At 42.7% G+C, this 24,042-nt stretch overlaps 1 protein-coding gene across 1 annotated transcript in view; it reads right to left on the reverse strand.

Annotated features, from left to right (window-relative positions):
• NEK10 (NIMA related kinase 10) overlaps nt 1–24,042 on the reverse strand; it is a 160,069-nt gene that overhangs the window by 22,417 nt on the left and 113,610 nt on the right. Inside the window, exons 30-32 of the mRNA XM_036266708.1 lie at nt 16,997–17,034; nt 4,820–4,849; nt 3,468–3,568 (exon numbers count right to left, since the gene is read on the reverse strand). Coding sequence (XP_036122601.1) covers nt 3,468–3,568; nt 4,820–4,849; nt 16,997–17,034 — 169 coding nt within the window. The remainder of the gene's footprint in view (nt 1–3,467; nt 3,569–4,819; nt 4,850–16,996; nt 17,035–24,042) is intronic.

Here is a 24,042-nt window from a genome sequence, read left to right on the forward strand (position 1 = left end):
AATGTCGTAAACTTTCAAGTATTCTGGAAATGCATTTAAAAACCACAGTGGCCATATCTGAACTTCTCGGAGGAACGCCACCCTGCCAAAGAGCTGAGGTCGTTAGTGGTGCTCAGTGAAGAGCATGACAGCGAGACGCTCGGAGCAGTTTCATTCTCGCTGCGAATGCACTGGAACCCAGTGAAGAAATAGCAGACGTCCATTAAAAAGTGTTTCATTATATGTAAATTAGCAAGACAGGCATATGAACAGTATAGTTAAATTTCAAAGGATATTTTCTCTCAATTTACCAGTTAATCACTGAGGTAGCCAATAAGCTATTTAAAGCTATTTCCATAACAGTGAAGTTAAGAGGGCTTTTCCCATATATCTATATCCTTATTTAAGTGGAAATCCAATTTTGAAGATAACATCTTTTCTCAATAGAGATATGGCCCATTATATTTGATTTGTGGATCAAGTTTCTCCCTCCACCCTCATAGTGAGAACTTGGAGATGGGTAGGTCCCAAAGAAAGGCATCCCTTGTCTGTCCCCAACTACCTAGGTTAAGTGTGCCAGTTGCCAATTTATTGCCTCTTAGCACTAAATACACCCTTTATTGCCCTGCCTGTGACACTGGAATACAACCACCCCACCCCTATCCCCGCCATCTGGCAAGATGTCCGGCTGTGCCAGTTGAGGGCACTGAAGGGACACTGGAGGAGGATGGAGCTTGGCCCTGGTTCCGGGCATGTTCCTGCCCTGCCCTAGGCCTTCAGCAGGAAGAAGTCAGAGCAATGGGGACCCCTAGCGGTGCCCCCCAAGGCCGATTCAGTCCTGCAGGCAGCTTCCCAGAGAGGCCAATGGAGCAGCACCTACCCATGGGCAGCCTCCCGGTGCTACAGAGGGCACTTCCCATGGTGTCACACACATGTGCCGATTTCCAGCAAGCTCCGTGGTAAGACACCTCACCCTCAGTGGCTCACCCCAATCCCCCAGAGGGACGCTGCCTGCAAGTCTGTCTAGAACAGCACTTCCGTGGACTTTCTGACCTTCCCATGAGGTCTGGACCTCAGCCCAGGGAGGGCTGTCCCCTTCTATTTTGTCCCCTTCTTGGGTGCTCTGCCTCAGCACTGGTAAAGCTGTTATAGTCAACAATTCTTGAACAGTCTTCCTCTTAAACCTTCCCTGTCGAAAGTACTGTGTGGTTGCTCTCTCTTGACTGAACCCTCCCTGATACAGATTTGGTTCCGTGAACGTCGCAGAAGGACCCACACAGATGGGGTTGAGAAGTGGACTGATGGTGCCCTCGGAACCAAGCCCAGTGCTGCTTGCCGACAGGACACAGGATGCCTGGAGTGCGGTGGCATCACAACTAACCAGGTTATCACCTTGATCAAGAGCCACCCGCAGCGAGTGCCCTGGACGCCCACCTGACTTGAACGTGAGGCAGCGTGAAGACTACAAGGGCTGCGGTGTGGGTACTTCCCACCCCGGCTGGGACCCACCAATGCAGAGGGCCCTCTGTACTATGTTCTATGCCGCTGTATATAAGGGACTTGAGCACCTAAGGATTTTGGTGTCTGCCAGGCATCTAGAAACCAATCTCCCATGAATACCAAGGGACTATAGTTTTTTGGGGGGAGGAGGGTCAAAAGTTTTATGTAAATTTTCTACTGGGGGAGGGGAAGTACCCTTAACTCCTGCATTGCTCAAGGGTCCCAGGGTCAATTGTATTCTTTTTTTTTTTTTTTTTATCCTCATCCGAGGACATTTTTCCATTTTTTTGTACAGATAGAGTGGGAGGGAGAGAGAGGAAGGGAGAGAGAGAGAGAAACATCGACGTGAAGGGACACATCGAGTGGCTGCCACCCGCACGACCAACCAGGGCCGGGGACAAACTGCAACCGAAGTACGCGCCCCCAGCGGGAACCGAACCCGGGTCTCTCCGGACCGCAGGCCGACGCTCTAACCGCTGAGCCAAACTGGCCAGGGCTCAATTGTATTCTTTCATCTCTACAACAGAAAAGAAACTCTAGGTCTAGTCGACAAAAATATGAGCTGAGCTACTGTTGCTGGGGCCCCTTGAGAAGGGTCCTAAAATGCTGCTCTAGGGGCCACACTGTAAACGCACCCCCAAACCTCCCCTAGAGAGACCCGAGGCCATTCCCAGTGACTGTTCACTGGGGGAGGAAATGCACAGACTTTCAGGGACTAGTGGACACTGGCTGTAAACTGACCCTATTCCTACAGTTTTTCTATCGCCATGTGGTATGCCAAACAAAATGGTTTTCTGTTTGTTTTGTTTGCTTTATTGTGGGAAGGAGCAAATATATTAGCCCAAGCGGACTTACCATGGGCCCAGATGGTCCACTGACCTGGGGCATTTCTCTCTATTACCTGAATGCATACTTGAAATCAATTGGCAACTGATAGAATCCCCACATTGGTCCTCGGAGTTTTTGGGTGAGGGCATGTTTATGTGTTTTGCTCACTGATAGGTCTCAAGTGCCCCAAACAGTGGTTGGCACACAGTAGGCACCTGTTAATTATATGTCAAATAAATGGATGAATGAATGAATGAATCAACTACATAAGACATGCAATCCTTCTTGTTCCTTTCTTGTCTAAATATCTATACTTCTGTATCTACAAAATTTTCTTTTCATATTAACAGTGCATACCTTTAGTAAATGAACAATCCAGACAAATTTCTGTAAATAATTAATAGCCATTTGTAAATGGTGTTTGCTTCCCAGGTGCTGAAAAGTCCCTGGGGTTTAGAAATAGGAAGCTTTACCAATCCTGGATTTTCTGTGCTGTTTGTTTTCATGTCTCTGAGAGGTCCTGGGTTTAAGCCAGCATCCTCAGGGTTGGGGCGGGTGGGGGGGCACTACTTTTCTCTTTCCTTCCTGTAGTAAAGCTCTTTCTAAAGCTTATCTCTGTCCCCACCTGCATCCCCACACAGAAGGCCCCTCCATATGGAGGTTTGGATTGGGTTGGGCACTAAGCGAAAGAGCAGGGTTGAGGTCACAGAGAAAATCTGACACATTGGCTTTTTTCACCCTGCTATCTCCCTAGCTCTGTTGCTAAGCCATCGTGTCCCCAAATATTTGTGGTTGGGCAGGATAAGAACAAGTATTGACTCTAACTGAAAGTTCCACAAAGTTCTTAAGCAATATTAGCAGCAGATGCATATTTAAGATGAAAAGGAGCCCTGGCCGGTTTGGCTCAGTGGTTAGAGCGTCGGCCTGCGGTCCAGAGAGACCCAGGTTTGGTTCCTGCTAATGGCATGTACCTCAGTTGCAGTTTGTCCCTGTCCCTGGTTGGTTGTGCAGGTGGCAGCCACTCGATGTGTCCCTTTCACGTCGATGTTTCTCTCTTTCTCTCTCCCTCCCACTCTATCTGAACAAAAAATGGAAAAAAATGTCCTCGGGTGAGGATTTTAAAAAAAGATGAAAAGGAAATAAAAGGCTAAAACACTGACCTGTGTGATGTAGATGATTTTGTGCAGCTGGATTAAGATCTGCTGGATAGGATCACTGATCTGACGTACTTTCCTCTGAGACACCGCAATCCCTGCAGATGCTGTGGATGATACATTTTTCAGTTAGTAGAGACCCTGGTTTTCTCTCTTAAAGGTAATTATTAGTAGAAAATGGGGTAAAATTGTAAAACAAAAGTATGCAAAGACCCTCATTCTACCAATGAGACAATATGTAAAGACCCTGTAACACTTAAACATTTTATAATACGAGGTGCACAATTCCTTCTTTTTACTTCTCAGATTTCTAAGTAATATAATGATGTTACATCTTATAACATTGAAAAACCAGTTATCACTTGGAATTTTTGCCTGCAATTACAGGAGGCTGCCACCAGGAGTCAGTGGTGGTATTGAAAAGCTGGGTTTTAGATATGTGCAGTTAAGAGACTGTCATACTTTTAAATTTTAAATTCATTGAACATTTAAAACGAATTTTATGAAAACTACTGAATGCAAACAATGAATAGACAATCTCACAGAGGAAAAAAGTATCCCAAAACAAAAAATTCTAAGTAACAAAATTTACTTCAAATTAAGTAATTTGCAAACCCTTGATTATTACAAATTATAATTTTCACCTGGATTTCCATCCAGGTCTCAATAGTACACATTTGTAATTTATCTCAAATTCTCATCATAGAGCCACACCACTCTCTCAGATTTAGGCTAGGTTGGTGTCAAATATTATTCTTGTATGGGTATCTTTATTGAATTAATTAAGAAATTCACACAAAAAATAATCCAGTTCTAGTTCATCTGCATTTAATCCTTTGTTTAAATGTTTAAAATGTAAAGGATCTACCTTCTTTAGGCACTGTATCTAACTCCTTTTAAGCATCAATTACTTGACCATTAAGATGAGGTTTAATAAAATACTCCTAGGGTGAAAATGTGAAGGTAAATCAGAAAAATATTAAGATCGCTCTCAGACAGAAAGCAGGGAGCTGGGACCATAGCCTGCAGATGGCTGAGTGTGCACATGTCATATTTCCCACAGCGGTGATTTCTTGCAGAAATGATTCCTAAGCTGTAACTGTTTGTCTAGACCCATATCAAACACGAGAGACCAAGTAATACGGTGGCCAATTTGATGTTGCGACAAGAACATTAACTTTGCATTTTCAGAAACTAAATGGCTTAGTTTTTTTATTATTTTTGTGTTGACCACTTTATGTTTTTAACATGTGGACTTAACCGTTATAGGGAATGAGTTAAAAATCTCACAGCCTGGCAGAGCGTTCTTAGATTTGTAATGTCATTTTGAGTGGGACGTCACATGGGTTTGACTCTACCTTGCCACAAGAATGTGCTCATCTGTGGCCCTAGATACAAAAACAGAGATAGTTAGCTAGAAGGCCTGTCTTCTGAATTACTCAGTTATGCAAAGTAACTTAAAATTGTTTTTCTTAAGACCCTTTGACCATTCTCCCTCAATTCCAATAAATTCTTGACTTTGGAAAATAGTTTGATTGCTTACTCTCTAAAAAAATGAATCTGAAAATGTTTAATGTACACATGGCCCTTGTAAAACAAGCAAACACAATAAAACCCTGGGCATTAGAGAAGAGGCTGGAACCCCCATTGGCCTCCTCCCCAGAAGTAGCCTCTGATATCAGCTTGCTGTGTGGCCTTCCCATCACTTTTCTATCCATTTACATACATAAGTTTTACCTTCACAACAGTATTTTTCAAACTGTGGTTGAGTCCTGAAATCAGTTTAATGGGTCATAACCAGCATTTTGAAAAATGGGATGCAATGAAGAGGAACAGGAGAGAAAAATTCAGAGTGCACTGCATGCAGCAGGCGTCCACTCATTCGAGACATAAAATGTGTTTCTTATCGAGGATCCTCTCCAAAAGAGTTTGAAAACTGCTATTAGAAAAAATCTGTAGCATTACCTTATGCCTTCTTTCTTTCTTTTTAAATACATGGTGACACATCATAAGACTTTTACAATTTGTTTCTCAGTTGGCCTGACATAGAGATGCTTTTCTGCCAACACAGAGTTCTGGCCCATTCTCCGTAACCACCTTTGAGTAGCTCTACCTGTGCTATATGCACGAGTTTACTTAGCTGTTTCGGTCTTGATGGGCACTTGGTTTGCTTTCCACGTCTCATTATTCTAAACGATGCTGCAGTGAGTGGGCATGTGCGTGTCTCACTGTGCATAAGTACAAGAGGTCTTTTAGGGTAGATAAGGAGAAACTAAATACTAGCTGGGCCCTCACAGTACACATTTCTTATTTTAACAAATACATTTGAAATTGGCTGAATCATTTTGCATTCTGGCCAGAAGAGAATCCATTTTTCTACACCATGATCAACACTATATATTACCAAACTTCTCAACTCTACCAATCTGATTGTGTGTGTGTGTGTGTGTGTGTGTGTGTGTGTGTGTGTGTGTATCTGAAGGCAGATAAGGTTATTGCACTTCTTTGGTGAATTTCCTGTTTGTGTCCCAGATTTTTTGTTTTTTCGTTTGTTTGTCTTGTTTTTATCCTCACCCGAGGACATTTTTCCATTTTTTGTTCAGATAGAGTGGGAGGAAGAGAGAGAGAGAGAGAAACATCTACGTGAAAGGGACACATCGAGTGGTTGCCACCCGCACAACCTAACCAGGACCGGGGACAAACTGCAACTGAGGTACATGCCCTTAGCACAAACCGAACCCGGGTCTCTCTGGACCTCAGGCTGACACTCTAACCACTTAGCCAAACTGGCCAGGGACCAGATTTTTTTCTTACTGGTTTGTAAGTGCTCTTTACATCGTCTGAATACTAATCCTTTTGTTGCATTTTATATATTAAAAGCATTTTAATGTAATCTGTTACTTCTTTTCAGTTTAGAGGCTACTTCCCACCCCATCACCTAGACTAAGACAACGTTTAGTCTCAGGTACCACCAGAGCAGTCTGTCAGGCACCTGCTACTGCTATATCACAGCATATAGATGACCAGTCAGCACGCCTGGTGTGCTCTGGAAAATTGACTGAAATGTGAGTAATCACATGAGTTAGGACTGGAGAGAAAAGGGAAATTTGAGACTGAGAATAACGAGGGGGTGTCTAGCTATAACATTTGCAAAACTTCTTGATTTTCTGAACTTCAGCTAATTCTGGGTATGACAACTATTATTCCTCCTTTTCTACATGATCAACTCTTCATATTCGTTATATTCCTTCACCCCCAACATGCATATTTATTTGGCCCTTAATAATTTTAGGAAAACAAAAAGGGATAAAAATCCAAATAGATACCTTTAAAACTTTTCATTCTTATTTAAATAGTAATAACTACTAAATTCATGGCAAATGTTAGCCATGTGATTCTGAATTTTAAAGCACTCTCTCTCAATAAATCTTTCAGATTAGCACTCCGAGAACACTGTGCATCCTAACTATTCACACACACACAAGGAAATGCAACACATATTTACATTGCCAATTTTGTCCTAAGAATATATATTTTTTAATCCCCACCTGAGGATATTTTTTCCATTTATCTTCAAATAGAGTGGGAGGGAGAGAGAGAGAAAAAAAAAAAAACATCGATGTGAGAGAGACACATCGACTGGTTGCCTCCTGCACGACCCCAACCAGGGCCGGTGACAAACCACAACTGAGGCACGTGCCCTTGACCGGAACTGAACCCATGACAATTCGGTCTGTGGGCCGATGCTCTAAACGCTGAGCCAAACTGGCCAAGGCCTAAGAATAATTTTATTAAAAGAATTTACCTATAAAAAGACATCACAGAAGAGGATCCTACTTCAGTGTCAGTCACAGTATGCCCACAATTCATATCTATGTTGTTCCTAATACAGAAGATAGGCAGTATTTGATCTTACTAAAATGTAACTGAAATCAAAGCGTAAAATTAGAATACTTTGTATTCCCCTTTCATAGTTTTAAGTGGATTTAATTAGTGTTTTAAACCTTAGAGGAAAACTGCAAAATTCCCTATAGGAGGCAGTTTACTTGGAAGTATCAAAAATAATTATAATTTCCCGCTGACTCCGTGGTGAGCATGGTGCTGAGCAGCCGTTCCCCCGGGGAGGCAGAGAGGAGGACCAGGGGACCCCCAGCGCTGTTCCAGCAGAGTCTTGGACACTGGGAAGGGTTTTACACATTTAGTCTCATCCAATCCTTGCACCCATTCTGAAGGGCAATTGTTTTCATACCCATTTTACTGATAAAGAGACTGAGATTAAGGAAATTGCCCAACCAAGATCAGAGAGCAAGTGGGTGCTGGGGTATTAAGCCCGGTGGGCCCGACACACGAGGCCCCCCACACTGACCTGACTCATCACTGGGAGGCTGTCAAATCATGGACAAGTCCTCTGGTTACCTCGAATAGAGAAGAAAATCTACTCCTCTTCCTAGGCCTGGAATACTATCTCTCTTCCTACAAGGGCTGCTACTTTCAACATGATGTTCTGTCTCTACCTTTGAACATTTGACAGATTAAATCGTTTTGGAAATCTTATACGTGTCACAAACTGGGGACACTGGGCGCTGGCAGTCCGTGCAGCACACTGTATCCTGCTGTATCGGGTCACGCACATTACAACGCCAAGTTAGTTGATGCCCATCCCTGGACTTCGAGAGCTGATCCACACTAAGTATTCAATCTATTAAGACTGTAGTTCACAGTGCAAGCTGCTAATTAATACAAACTGAACAAAAGATGGATTACACTGTAGTCCCTCCGTTGACCAAGATATACTATCAACCGACTATTTTTCTGAATTCTCTCTTCTAGGAGTCAGAGATTTCTGAACAACTGGAGAAGAGAAGGTTTCAGGCAGGAGCTCCCTAAATAAGGGAAAAACATTTTCCCTTTATGAATGGGGCTGAAACACACCTGGGCTTCTCTCTGTTGGACCACCTTCTCTGCTAAAAGACAATACAAACTTTAAAATTTAAGTATGGTGAGCAGATTCACTCTCACTTCTTTTCTCTACTTTTAAGCAAAATGAAACGAAGTAACTGAATTGTAGTTCAAATCTACAAATGCTCAGCAATCAACTCCTGTGCCCAGCAGTGTGGACGGTGCGAGAAGCTGAACAAAAGATGCTACACTCACAAGAGGGTCATGGGTGTTCACCCAGAGAACCCTGGATGGAAGGTAGAGAGTTGATAAAAGGCTTCACTCGTCAGGACCATGAAGAGTGAGCAGGCCTTCCATAGGCACAGACATGAATTTGGTGTAAGGGAAGGTACACTTGAGTGACGGCGTCTGAGTAGAAGCAACAGCTACAGCAAAGGACAGGAGTCAGCTCAGTGGGGGCACATCTGGAGAACAGCTGGTGTCCAGCTGATGGTCTGGGTACAGCTGATGAGGGGGCCGGGGACCCCATGACGGCGAGGAGCCATCAGGAAGGCTGTGTTTCAGGAAAGGTGACTTCAGGGGAAGAGGCCTAGAGCTGAAGGCAGAAGGCCCGGCTGGGGTAGCACACGGGGAGGCCTGTGCGCAGCAGCGAAGGAGCTGCCGAAGCGTGGACTCGGGCACTGGGAGGACGACATCGTGGAAAGGGACAGGGAAGTGGGAAAGACGCCTGGGTGCTTGGGCGTGGAGTCCTTCCCAACACAGACCAACGGGGAGCTCTGCAGTCAGGCAGAAACTGACAGGGGGTCCCAGTCCCCCTACAGCCACACCTGGCAGAATCTGCACAGGATGGCAGCAGCCGCACCAGGGCCCGGTCTTCCACCCTGACTGATCAGGCTCCTTCCACCCACCTTCCATTTGAACTTCAGAGATGAGCCATTTAAGGGCCAGAGAACAAGGCTGCTTTGAAGCACTTTCCTCCTGAATTCTGACTCAGTCAACTCCACACAATGTGTCTCCTCCTGTTCTGGCTAACCTCAATCTGTGTGTGTGTGTGTGTGTGTGTGTGTGTGTGTGTGTAGACTAGGAAGGGTTTCCCCAATTCCAAACTTGCTATCTCTTCAGTTATTTCTTCGAAATGAAAATATAAACTCAAGAGTTTTAGTCAAAGTTCCTAGAAATGACCACACAATGCACCTGGCAAGATGCTGTGCAGAGCCTCTACCGTTGTGTCATTTCTATACTTGCTTTGACCTCATGAACTCCCCTTGCTGAGCAAGCAGGGGGGACTAGATTTCCCCAGGTGGGGTGGCAAAGAGGAACCAAGGAATAGAGCAAGTGCATCCGTGGGCTTAAAAAACGTAGTCTGTCTACGCAGAAGGCAGAGAGATTCAAAAGAATAACTGCGGAATGAACTCATCTTCCCACCCCTTCTGGATAACATAAAGATTCTCTGAGGAGGGAGGATAAAGAAAAAAGGAGAAGAAAAGAAATCTCAGAAGAGACTCAAATTCCAGCTCACCTTGGACAAAGGCTGGGGTAGGAGCAGAAAGGATGAAAGAGTCAGATGATGGAACTGTCTTTGAATTTGGGGGTTCGGGAGCGGTGTGACTGGGTGCTTGGTTCCCACGAGGAACCCTGGGGCCCTCGTCATGCAGAGCTTACCCGTACCACGGGGCAGCAGCACGGGCCGATGGGGCAGCAGAGAGAGCTTCCTGGGGTGTCAGAGACAGAGAGGCTCTGCTGAGATCTCAAGTCTCCAGGCCCAGAAATGTCAGAATAACCTTCCCAGCCCCCCGAGAAGGGAGCTGACAGGGCGAGAGAGCTTGCCCTGTAGAGGTCCCCTTGATTCTGGAGCACACGCCGGCGGAAACATGGGCTGGACCGGAAGTCACGTGGGCTGTGTCACTTCCCTGGACGCTGGTGTGGGAGGGCACCACACTCGACAACCAGATCGGACCCCAGCACAGGCGGTCTCAAAGCCCCAGCACCATGATGCCAGTTACACCCTTGGAACAAAACTATCGCCCAGGAAAGCGGAGACAGAGGGCAAGCCTCAAAGTGCCTGACTTTAAGCCTGATACGATAAAGAAATCAACACCACCCTGACATTTGTGTTTAGGCTAATTGATTATGCTTTCTGATATCTGGAAGGGGACTACAAAAATTAAGTTCAGTGCTGGGATGGTAGAGACAGTTAAATTTTTGCTCCTAAATTTATGGCCTAAAATAGCATATGCATTTGGTCTAGTCCATACAACCTGATTTTTCTCCACGTAGTTATTTTATATTCAGTGCTCCAGTGACTAACCAAGTCATGCTGACTCATTTATTCCTCCTAAAGGGAACTATTTTTTCTCTGAAAGTCAACTCTATCGATGAAGCCCAGATTTTCAGGAACAAAATATCGTGCTGTGAAAACCACACCACGTTCACCACTACGAATGCAAAGGCTAACCTATCAAACTGGAAGGAACAGAAAGAAAGGATGCCCCACCCCCATTCAATTACCTGAACACGAGAAATGTATCCCAATCATGGAAAAACTAGGCAGAATGATCGTAGCTTAATTCTCGGGCATCATGCTAGAGCACTTCCTAGTGACCCCACTGGGTCCTAATCTCGTACTTCTGGATAAGGTCCCAGTACCTTTCGCCAGCAATCCACACCCAGACAGGTGTGAGCAGCTGACAGCCTGCAGTGTCAGCGGGACCCTGCAGACACTGACATGCTGGTGTGACTTCAGAAGCCGATCGAGAAGTTAATCACAAAAACATATGGTTTTGTTGCCCTGTAGAAATTTCACCAGCCTTATGCTTAATTTAGCAATGTTACTTCAGCTTTTCTTTCTTGACTAACTATATAAATCCCGGTTCTTCAAATGATCTTGGAACCAGCTCTTTTATCCTCCATCTGGTTCCATCGTTAATGGATTAAATAAAACCAGAACACTTGCTAAAGAATAACTTTAAGAACTGTGCTTTTGCACTCCAATATGGTTTTAAAAAATAGTTACATAAATAAAACTTTTTAACTAGCTCACTATCTAAAACGTACCAAAGAATCTGGGGAGTCCACAGTGAGGCAGGTCGGTGACACGCAGGTGAGGTCTCAGCTGCACTCGAGGGCAGGCTGGTGGCCCAGCCAGAAGAAAGAGGACTCTCGTCACTTTCTCATTAGTACTGACTGACCTGTCACCATCCTCAGTACTCAAATTACTGTATGATGCCAACTCAAAGGACAGTTGAATATACTCTAGAACTATTTTTTAAATGTCATTAAAATAATTAATAATGGCAATTTGGAATTTGAGAGCCTTGCTTTTCTATTGACTCAATTATTTTGAACAGAGCGCTACCCTCACCTCCCACACCACACTGACCTCCCTTTATTCCGATCAGAGCTCGGTGTAGCTTTCCCCTCCTTCCACTTGGCCTTTCCCCCGGGCAGAAACCCGGGTGTTAGCTCAATGAACAGCTGATTTGCAGTTGGCACTTGGTCCTGGATTGGAACCATCAATAACTTTTGTGAGTCTGAGTAACTCTTTGGAACGACACTATCCTACAAAAAATATGAAAAAAAAAAAAATCGACATATCCGGCAGCAGCCTCCTGGGACCTGGTCCACACTCCCTCAGTGCCTCCCTTGGCAGGAAGAATTAGGAAGCAAGTTGTCATTGGGAAAGGAAGTGTGTTGTCGCCCACCCCTTCCCAGGCTGAAGTCTCACAGAATCACAGGATGACTTATGCAGTCGTTCTCAGTAGCAGGCAGACTAGGCGCTGTACACGGTCGCCCTGCATCAGTCACTCTGCAAGTAGTTCCAAGGGCCCCATCGCAGAGGAAATACTAAGATAGATGTAAACCTTACCAAAGGTGCTTATAAACTGTTTGGAAGATAGAGTTAATATAACCAAATCCCAACAAAAACACATAAAGTATATAATTTTATGCCAAATTGCATGGTACAGGCTAGTACTATAAGTTTTGATTAAAATCTGGTGAGCACAGTTTTTATGTGAAAAGAATTGCTATGCAGTAAAATGAGAAAACGCATGTACTCAAAGTCACTTGGGCAATTGTGAAATTCAGTAGTAAGTACTTTCTGTGAATAACTGATTCGAACGCGAGCTGCTGAAGGTTGCTCCTAATAAAGACAAGAGAACATTAGCTGTGCTCTCTGGAATATATGGAAGGGACACTGACTCCTTTCTTTTGACCAGACCTTTATGAGCAAAAGACAAGTATAAAAACAGATTCTCTGCCAGTTAGTAAGAAAACAAAATTAAGAGCCCAGATACCATAAAGTGACCTAGTCAAAATGCAGAGCATAAGAATTTCCATACATCAGTTCAGCACCTGCTGACACCACTGAAAACGAAACGCCGGGCGAGGGAGAGAGAAATATCAGTGTCAAGCCAGGGAAATGAGGCCTTCCTCTTAGCTGACACTCCATCTTCACTTTACCTTTGAGCTTGACTGACGTTCCCAAAAAATGTACATTGGACCCACTCTGATAGCGTCCATAACATGGAAATATACCCTAAGCACTGGCAAAGCATACATTTCTCAAACTGTTCGGTATGATTTGATTTTCACAAATACAGGGCACCGTTTCCCCTATCCCAACGGGAAAAGGCTCTTTCTTTTTATGAACAACAGGCCTGAGACCTTTGTGTTCAAAACATCCAGATGCTTGATTAATGCATTTGCCTCTGCAGACCACAGAACCAATCAATTATTTTTAAAAACAGTTTTCTGAGGCATGGGGCATTTGTATGCAGCACAGTCTTACACAGTAAGTAAACCCGGTATGAAAGGTATTTCTTTTCCAAATTTCTTTTTTTTTTTTTTTTTCCCTACTGACTATACCAGGTTAATTTTGAGTTTGGAGCAAGGATGTTGTCACCATTTCTCAAGTATCAGCTAATATTCTTTCATTAAAAAAGATCTCATGGGCCCTGGCCAGTTTGGCTCAGCGGTTAGAGCATCGGCCTGCGGTCCCGAGAGACCCGGGTTCGGTTCCCGCTAAGGGCACGTACTTCGGTTGCAGTTTGTCCCCGGCCCTGGTTGGTCGTGCGGGTGGCAGCCACTCAATGTGTCCCTTCACGTCGATGTTTCTCTCTCTCTCTTCCTTCCTCTCTCTCCCTCCCACTCTGTCTGTGCAAAAAATGGAAAAGTGTCCTCAGGTGAGGATTAAAAAAAAAAAAAAAAAAAAAAGATCTCATGGCCCTGGCCGGTTTTGCTCAGTGGTTAGAGCATCAGCCCACGGACCAAAGAGTCGCAGGTTTGATTCCAGTCAAGAGCATGTACCTTGGTTACGATTCAGTCCCTGCCCTGGTCCGGGTCATGCAGCAGGCAACCAATCGATGTGTCTCTCTCACATTGATGTTTCTCTCTCTCACTCCCCCTTCCCTCCCACTCTATCTGAAGATAAATGAAAAAATATCCTCAGGTGAGGATTAAAAAAAAAAAGATCTCATGATAAGCAGATAGCAATATCTATATAAAATTTAATAATGCTGACTTGCTTAGATTCCCATTTATTTTTACAGTTACTATCTACTTATGGCAAGTTATACCGTACTGGCTTCCCATTTATAGCAATAACATAAACTCCCCTTCCAATAAATTTAAGTTGAGAAAGTGAATCAAATTAAAGAAACATATAGGGAATATAGACAATAATATTGTAATAACTAGCCCTGGACGGTTTGGCACAGCAGCTGGAGCATCGGCCCGTGGACCGGAGAGTCCCGGGTTCAGTTCCCGCTGAGGGCATGTACCTCGGTTGCAGTTTGTCCCCGGCCCTGGTTGGGGTTGTGTGGGTGGCAACCGGTCGATGTGTCTCTCTCACATTGACATTTCTCTTTCTCTCTCTTCTCCCCGCTCTCCCTCCCACTCTATCTGAAGATAAATGCAAAAAAAAGAAAAATGTCCTCAGGTGAGGATAAAAAAAAATATCTTAATAATTATGTATGGTGCTAGGTGGGTACTAGAAATATTGGGGGGATACAGTATAAAGTATATGATTATCTAACCACTATGCTATATATCTAAAACTAATACAAAATAATATTGAATGTAAACTATAACTGAAAAATAAAAATAATGTTTTTTTCAAAAAAATTAAAGAAACATATATTAAGAAAATAGTAATACAGATGGTACTCAGGAATGGCCAACTTTTTGCAATGAAAATCTATAACTGACTAAAGTTAGAGAAGTAGAGCTAAAAAAATTAACATATTTAAAATGTTTATTCATTCATTGACTCCTTATTAATTATTGTTAATATTGTCATCCATGTAATATAGGAATTCCTAAATTTTTATTTCTATTAGCAAAGAACTATAGTCTATTATTTAGCCTAAAGAATGTCTATAAAATATGTACACAATCTAGTTAGTATTGAAAGACAGAGGCAGAGGACTTTTAATTGTGTTAAGCTGAAATGGTCCCATGGTAATTTGTTCTACAGGAGTTCTTACACTGCTATGTCATCACAATATGATGTCCACAGTTAGGAGTACCTCACAAGATATAGTCCTGGGGGCACACCCAGATGGACATAAATCTCCCCTTTCTGACAATTTTTTCCAGAACATTTAGATAATAATACAGAGCTGCAAATGTTGGTTATACATAATTTCCTGTATATTCCTTTTTACCCAAGAAAGCTAAGTCAAATTTTAAATAAGTAAAAATACTAATATGATCTGCTTATTTTTTTAAATAAATCATGCATACATTCCAGTGCTTTACCTACTGTGAGTAACAAACACCTAAAGTACAACTCACAAATGACCAGAGCAGTAGCCTTTTTACTCCTATCAGGCTAGAGATGCAGAGGGGATCACTAGAAAGGGGCATGGCTTGCAGATAAAGAGATCTATATGGATGGGGCTGGTATCAGTTGTCTTAAGATGGAAAAAAAATTAAGAGATTTCTTACTCAAAAATAAAAACCTACTGCCATAGGTAGTCACCCAAAATGTCATATGCATTGCTGTGTTCTATAATATTATCTCCTTTATGGGTAAACTTAAGCATTCACTGACAACACTTACAAATGCTATACTATATTCTGTTTCAAATTAAATATATATATATATATATATATATATATATATATATATACACGAATGAGTGAATTTTAAAAAACTGAACAGTATAACAAACTGTAGGTCTGAGAAATATATTACACGTAAGCTGTGCTGTAATGTGACTAGTTTGTATAGAAGTCCAAAGATATGATCAATTTCACTGATATCAAGTCAAATCTTAAACTGGGCTAATTCAACGTGCTCTTTAGGAAAAGGAATTCCTACGATGAATCACGACAGAAATGTGAATCGTGTACATATGTGTGTGTGTGTTCTGCTCTTGCTGTTATAAAATAATCAACAGTGATTGTTTTAGTTTCATGATTATGCTGTGAACTTACCTTATGCCAAAATAGTAGGCAATGAGCATGGTCAACATGATAGCTTTGGACATCTTAATAACAAAACCATCCTTTTCTGCATCTATGTGGACAGTGTAAATAGCCCCAAACTCTCAGTAACATTTCAAAGCAACTTTAATAAATATGGAGAGATGGGCTAATATTACAGTAAATTAATTCACAGTAAATTTATTCACTACATGTGTTAACTCTATACAAAATGTGAATTAAGGAAGTTAACGTGAAAATAGCATTAAGCAATAATTCCAAATTAACCCAAGTAGCAAAATATAACTTTACACTCAAGAGTCACCCACTCCTACACATGTCAAAAGCACAATCACTAAATTTTTTCCTAGACTGCCCAGGTTTAGCTAACAATTGTACCATTACTATTGTACACTGGTACTTTTGAATAGAAATCAGAAACTAATTAACATATCATTCCCCCCCAAAAAAAAACATTATTATAAACATTTACATTTTAAGAATCCATAATATTAAATATTAAAGAAATGTGATATAATATTGTTTTAATCAAATAAAAACAGAAAGAATTAAAAAGAACTACCTGTGTCAGAGTAAAGGAGATAGAAAAAATATGCTTTAGTCTCCTGTATCACATACATTTAAAGCCTAAGGAAATGGGAGTGTTAAACATAGCTCCTGCTTTTTGCTTAGTAGGTATGCACGTTAAGCACCAATAGTTCAACTGGTTAACTTCCCAACCAAAGCAGAAATGCAAATTTTAGAAAAACAACCTATATTTAAATCAAATAAGTGAGCACAGAAAGCATGATGATACTCTTAAATGCCAAATAATGGTAGACCAAACAGAATTCTCTGGCTGTTTATATTAAAATGACCTCCCAAGCATCATTCAAACATTTCAGGCCCAACTATAATTCTGTGTTCACCCACTGCACGCTTGACCTCAAATGAATCTGGCAAGCAGGACCACGGTCTTTGAGACTGCGGGGAATCTCAGCCAGGAGACCGTGGGACTGCCACCCTGTCACTAACTCGGCCTCTACCTCCTCAACGTGCACCCCGAGCATGGGGGTGGCACTTTCAGAAGCAGGTGAAGAGGCAGCAAGGCTGAAGAAATAAAAGGGGGAGGATATAAAACGGTAACATAAGTTACGCTGAATTTCGGGGAGGCATGCGTGGTTTCATCGATGCCAACACCGACTTACCTGGTCTTGGTCTTGATCCCACTCCACTAGTGAAGTCCCTGAAAACAGAATTAGGGCCATTAGAAGAACTTGCTCAACTTGGACTTGACCAACATTTACTGCAAGTCCATACTTTGCTATAGTACAGGTTATAAAGATAAATGTTTGTTTTTTTCCCTTAAGACACTCTCAAGAGTATAATAAAGAAGAAAACAAACAAATCTGAACCCAGAGCAGGACTGATACCCACTGACCAATGGAAGAACCTCGTCCCATGAGAGGTGTTTATAAGCTCTAAGAGTGATTAAGAGCCTCAATCTCTTAGTGCCTTGAGAGATTTTCTTGTTACACTAAAATCAACATCCTGATTTTGTATGAAAAATAAATAATGTTTAAATTTTTAGATATATTATTTTTTCTATGCTTTGTTCCTGCTGTCTTTAAAAAAGAAATTATAACTCTTCTTATGAAATAAGATAATTTTTGCATTTTAAAGGATTATGTTTTTCCTAAAGCTTCCAGTATTGTTAACATCTCTTGTTTCCACTGTCCTAAAATTCTAGATTTCCTGACCATTTTGTAAGTTAGTCTCGATGCCTTCAACCCAGTGGAAGTCGCCTAAGATGCCACTAAGAACAGCCATAAATAACCTTCAACCTTCTTTTTTCCATGAAAATTTAGAGCTAATTTATTAATAGTGTTTTTGGAATAAAATAAAAGTGAAAAAATCTGTGCCCTGGCAAGTTATAAGAACCACACTTCAATTTAATGCAATCCAACAGAAATATATACAACACTGACCACATATGAGGCACAGGAGAGTCATTTGCTGAGTAGTAATGAATGAATACAAGGATTCAAATGAACACGACTGGTAACTCTCTTACCCTACCCCATTCATTTTAATCCTAGAAATCATGATACACACATGCGACACCCACCTAAGCTGTGCGGAATGACAAGATGGGCACTCATCACCTACCACCTAACTCAAGTACTAGGATAATACCAAAATCTTTGCATCCAGCTGTGAGTTTCTTCCCTCTCCTTTTCCATTCCTCCTAACCCCCTAGCAAACCAGTTCCTCTTGACCCCATTATGTTTCCTGTCCCATCCCCAGACCACGCTTCCAGAGCCTTGCACAGTTACCATACTCTCCCCGGCCCTGGGACAGGGGATGTGATGTGTAAAGAAACAGAAGGGATGGCCTCTGCCCTCAGAAAACTCACAGCGGGCACCACCTCAGCAGTGCCCGCGTGTGGGCAGGACGCCTCGGGCTGAGCTGAGGAGCAGGGCCTGTGTCCTGCCCCTCGGACCCTGTCCCACGCGCGGTCCCCAGCCAGTGCACGCGCAGCCTGTCCCTCAGCCTTCCAGACAAGTTCCGCACTGTCAACAGAAACAATGCAAACCACAAACATAAGTTTAAATGTTCTGGTTTACATTTTTAAATAGTAGAAGTAAAAGAGTAAATTTAATCTTAAAAGATATATTTTATTTAATCAACTATATCCAAAATATTATCATTTTAACATGTACAAAATATTGAAATGCATGAGATATGTTATGGTCAGTTTTATATTTAAATTAACATTAAAATAAAATTTAAAATTCGGTGCTTCCGTCATACTAGCTACATTTCAATTGCTCAAGAGTACACGTGGCCAGCGGCCTCTGCGTTCACCAGTGCATTCCAGACCCTTCCTTGGAAGGTGCTGGTCAATGTCGTCATAAACATCACGACTGAGGTGAACAGTCATGCCACCTGTCTGCACAACACCTCATAGGGCCCACTATCTTAACAGCTGGATGAGATGTAACCTGTGGACGTTTTTAGCCCTAAATTTACAGGAGCTCCTGAGAGCTGGTAACCACTGCGGGTTAACTAGAGGACGATTTCAGTTGTCCTGAGGAATCCAGTTTCAGACACTCTGACCCATTCTAAGGTGTTGTGTGCAACAGACGACCTGACGACCTGACACTGCTGGGCTGCTGCCAGCTCTGTCGCTCCTTCATGTAATTCTACCTTCCTCTTTAACAAACGTCGGGGGATCTTTTAACATCACCACCACACGCATCCATTCCTTCCTTCCACAAATACTTATAAAGTGGCCTGGAGATGGGCTGGTGAAAAGAAAACAGTCCCTGCAGTCTTGGAACTTACGAGATTATACGGGTATAGAAGAAAAATTGTTAATTTTTCTGGAAATTATATCACGATGACAAGTAAACATAGTCATCTGAAATGTAAAGATAAAAAGACTCATTGTAACCAGAAGGGGCGGCGTGGAACTCAGTTGTCGAGTCCACAGATGGACAAAAGACTGCAATTAGGCAGAGCCTGAGGGAAGTCTGCCTTTGATTGAACCAGATTGAATGTTTATGTCCAATAGAACATCGTGGCTGCAGAGGACAGGTTCCGATAGAGCAGGCTGTGGAAAAGACAGCAATGGCTCAACACAGAGAAAGTATTCCAGGAGTGTTTTATGGTGAAAAGGCTTAACACAAGGAAGCTTGTGCCCTCTACAAGTTTTGAAGTGAGCACTGATCAATACTACTTTAGGCTGATGAAACAGAAGTTCAGAGGAATGGAAGTTCCCACGGGATTCTGGAAGGCCATCACTTCCAACTCCCTTCAGATCTGGGGTTCAGACTGCATCCCGAATTCGTAAGTCAAAACGGAAATGAAAGCACTAAACGTGAGTGTTAGCTTGCCACTTTCACCTCAAACCACAATAAGGTGGAGATTGTATTAGCTTTATAATATTTTAAATCAACTTCTCACTGAATGAATTCAAGTGCTAGGTAAAGTATTAGAATAATTATTTTGTCACAGTAGTCCTGGCCATGAAGGAAATGGAATTCTAGGATGTTATATCATGTAAAATTCTGTTAAATATATCACTGAAATATTTTTAAATACATCAAGGAAATGTTTTCACATGCATTGTAACTGCATCACAGAATTTAATTGTGAAAAGTAGTCACTACTGTTTGATGTTGATTAAAAGAAGAAATATGTAACTTCACCATGTTGAGAGAATGCTTTCTGACCCTGACTGGTGTGGCTCAGTTGGTTGGGTGTGATCCGGTGCAACGAAAGGTTGCAGGTTCGTTTCCTGGTCAGGGCACATGCCCAGATTGTGGGAGGGAGCGTGCAGGAGGCAATCAATCAATGTTTCACTCTCCCTCTCCCTCTTTCTCTAAAAATCAATACAAATATTTTTAAAAAGATATTGCTTTCTGTGGCTAAGGCAACCACATCATCTGGGCTGAGCAGTCTTTTCCTCCTTAAAAGTCTCTTTTAGGTGGCAAAATTCATAAACATGTTCTGTGTAAATAAGTAACAGTATGTAGGGTTGAGTTCTGTTCAATGAGAGCTTTTCATCTACAGTGTTAATGGAGTCAGTACACTTCTCTCCAGCTCTCCACTCCTACTCCAATACCAGCGAAAAACAAATGAGCAATGAGCCAGGAAAGTTCAGACTCAAAGAAAAGAAACAACATGGTCTTACTAGTGATAAATCAAGATTGCTTGATTGTGGCATTGGCAAATAGGACAGGTTGATTCTGTCAAGCAGTGATCAAGCAGTATTTATTCAATTTAAGGAAGACTAGACATGAATTATGAAAGAGGGTTGGGGCAGAGGATACCTGCAAGGGAAAATGAGCAAGACTCCTGCTAAAAGGGGGCAAGATCCATAGTTCCTGAGATTACAAAAGGGCCTCTCTGGCCACATGTATGACACTGGATGGTTACAAACGTCCACAGTCACCTTCCATACAAAGACTAGGGTCGTGTGCACACCCCTGAATACATTATACATACGCTGATTTACCAAAGTTGTGAACCACAGGCATCTCTGATACTGCAAACATCTGATGTCTTAAACCAGCCTGCCAACCATATCCCGTTGCCTTAGCAACAGGACGCAAGCAAGCATGGAGAAATCTTGTTGCCTGAGTAACAGAATCTTAAAGAAAAAGGGGAGTGGGGCCTTAGGCTGTGACTATGGCAAAGGCTGTAGGTTCAGGCCAACAGGGGAGATTTCAGTCCCATTACAGTGAAAACTATAGAATTTCTGCTAAGATAAAAATCATTCAACTATTAATTAGCAGGTATTTGTGGACTGGCACCTCTGTACAGTACACTGTGCCCTGGGCAATGCAATGAGACCAGGCATAGTCTGTTACGTACCAACACACAGTAATAAATACTAATTGATGTTCTTAAGAAGGTCATAATACAGTGCCCAAAGCTTAGTAGGACCGGGGTGTACATGATGATAAAAGAGGTTGAAGCCCCTGTGTGCGTTATCAAATTCCACTACACAGAATAATTTATTTGTAAACTGAAATAAAATGTCATGACTTGCTGGATTAGAACTATATACACTGAGTGAGAATATAAAACCCAGCTAGAAACTGATAAAAGTCCATCCCATTCTCAGTTCTTTCCTAGGAAGGAGTAATAAAGGCAGATTTTAAATTACTTAGATCATTGAAAATGATTAAAGTTGGAAATTTCAAATAAAGCCCTAATTATTGAATTTTTCATTGCTTTTTCCTGACACAGCCATTAACCCAGCTGTTGGCTAACTCTTATCGATTTGCACAAAACATCAAACAAACATTCACAATAAGGATATCTATTTATATGACTATTAGAAAATAGATATTCTGTGAGAGTTTGACCATGAAGAGTGAATTCCATTTTCCCTCTTACTCCTAATGATTGCAGAGATGCACACATCAAAAGATGATTTTCACAAACACTGTCATCTACTGTGAGTTCCTTGAGAGAAAAGCGCTTAAGTCAACCTGTGCTCTCTGATGGCATGTCCCAAGGCACCCCCCACGGCACAGCTCTGCAGAGATTATTTTAGCTCAGGGCCTGCTCACCTCTGTAGGCACCTTCTGACTCGTCAGCCTTAACATTTGAGCTGTCTTCCATTTCCAGCTGTGGCCTTGGTCCTTGACCCCAGGTAAAGACTGCTCTGTGATGCTCATGTCAGTGCGCTTCAGATTGAACGCCCCTTCTGATGGTTCTAGTTTACTCGGTTTGCTAGAGAATGTTTAGATAATGGCTAGCTTTTATGTTTTTTTCCTACATTTTTAAATTAATTAATGGCTAGCTTTTAAAAACAATTTTAAGTTCTAAAATATATAGTACATGTTTCTTTTGTTTTCAAAGGGTTGTACTTCAACTGAATTCATGCAAAGAAGACAGTTTTGTGTGAATCCTTTTAGAAAAAAGGACTGGCATTATTTGGCAATGCTAAGATTCCTAAATTTATCTGATTGAAAATGTCCATTTTTATATGAAATTCTCTTCACTGGGGAGTATACCCATATGTCATAATTCATTTTTGTATTGAAAGGTTTATTTTGCACCTCTCTATACATTTAAGCAACTTTATATCATTGAATTAAGTATTAATAATAGAGAAACAGCCTTTTCATGATGTTTCTAAAAATATAAATAATCACAAACCTTACCAGGGAGCAGACTCCAAAGTGCACTTGTTAATTATTTGGAGGAGAGCACGTGTGTGGAACCTATTTCTTTGCAAATACTGTTCCAGGCAGGGACGGGTTTCCAGGCCAGCTCCAAACGTCTACCGAGCCCATGGTGTAGCTGAGGCAGAGAAGCTCTCATGCTCCATGTGCCCTTAGACCCCCCTCCACAGCAGGCTCTCGTCTCCCACCCGTCGCCTCCTTCGCTGGGCCCAGGGAGCACAACACCCCTCAGTTCCAGGCTCCTGTGTGTGGTGTCCTTGTCTATGACAAGTGGCAGCAGAGATGGTGGGTCAGGGATGAGAAGTCAGAGATGGGGGGTGGGAGGGGTCTGCAAGCCCTGTGACCCCTCGAGGATCTTCGAACTCAGGCTCCAAGTCCCCACACTCCCTTTCTCCTTAGGGTTGGGGACTGTTTCTCATTCCTCTGCTCTCTCTCTGTCCCTCTGGCCCCGGCTCCCCGCACTTGGGCCCATGAAGAACACGGTGAAGTCTTGTAGGTTTTCCTTAATGACCTTCCGGTCGATTATGCACTCTGATAGGTTTTTCTTGGGTTTTTGTTGGCAACAGTGGAAAAGAGTTAGGAAATTCAAAGCCTCCACCCTAACCCTTCCTGACCCTCACGTGGAAAAGATAAAGTTGTCAGTGATGTTGTATCTTTAAATGAACAAAAAATTATTTTCTACACAAACCTTCCTTTGCTGCCTAACTGAATCCCTCGGGATTTTTCTAGGCAGGTCCTTTATTCTGAAATTCATTTCCATTATCCTCTTTCCAGCACCCTCAAACCCAGAAGTAGATAGTGGTTCCCTCTGAGCTGCCCAGCACCCACACCTGCTCCCTGCAGCATGGCCCCCTGGCAGACTTGAAGGGCTGTCAGTTAGGGAGATCAGCTCTCCCCACAGCAGTAAACAGGGCTCTGATCCAAGCCAGGCCAAGCTGGCTGTCACGCAGGACACTGAATCCTAGGAACGGTACACGAAGACAGAACAGACCAGCTGGGAGCTCGGCGGACCCAGCATCAGTGCCTTACAGGTCTGCTGGTGCTTCCTCCACAGACGTAGGGGCTGACTGGGCTCCAAGCTGGGGCTTTTTAAATTTAATTATTTTCCTACCCATTCCTAAGCTTGAGTCTCTGGATTCCTAATTGTAAGTGCCCTTCAAAGCCTTCTTTAAAAAATAATTATTGATTTTATAGAGGGCAGGGATGGGAGAGAGAAACATCAATTTGTTGTTCCACTTATTTGTGCATTCATTAGTTGATTCCTGTATGTGCCCCGACCAGGGATTGACCCATAACCTTGGTGTTTCAGGAAGACGCTCTAACCAACCGAGTTACCTGGCCAGGGCCCCAGAGCCTTCCAATGAAACACCCTGCCGCATATGCCAGCCAGAGCCAGGCTCTTCCGTGTGCATCCAGAGAGCCTGACCGGTGAGGCCCGCCCAGCCTCCGCCTCCTGCTGCAGGCACACAGCCTCTCCCTGCCACGGCCGTCCACAGCCCCGAAGCCTGCAGGGGCCGCTTACAGCTCCGAAGCCTGCCACGGCCGTCCAC

The sequence above is a fragment of the Molossus molossus genome, unplaced genomic scaffold (genome assembly GCF_014108415.1).
Source record: "Molossus molossus isolate mMolMol1 unplaced genomic scaffold, mMolMol1.p scaffold_m16_p_18, whole genome shotgun sequence".
Taxonomy (NCBI): Eukaryota; Metazoa; Chordata; class Mammalia; order Chiroptera; family Molossidae; genus Molossus; species Molossus molossus.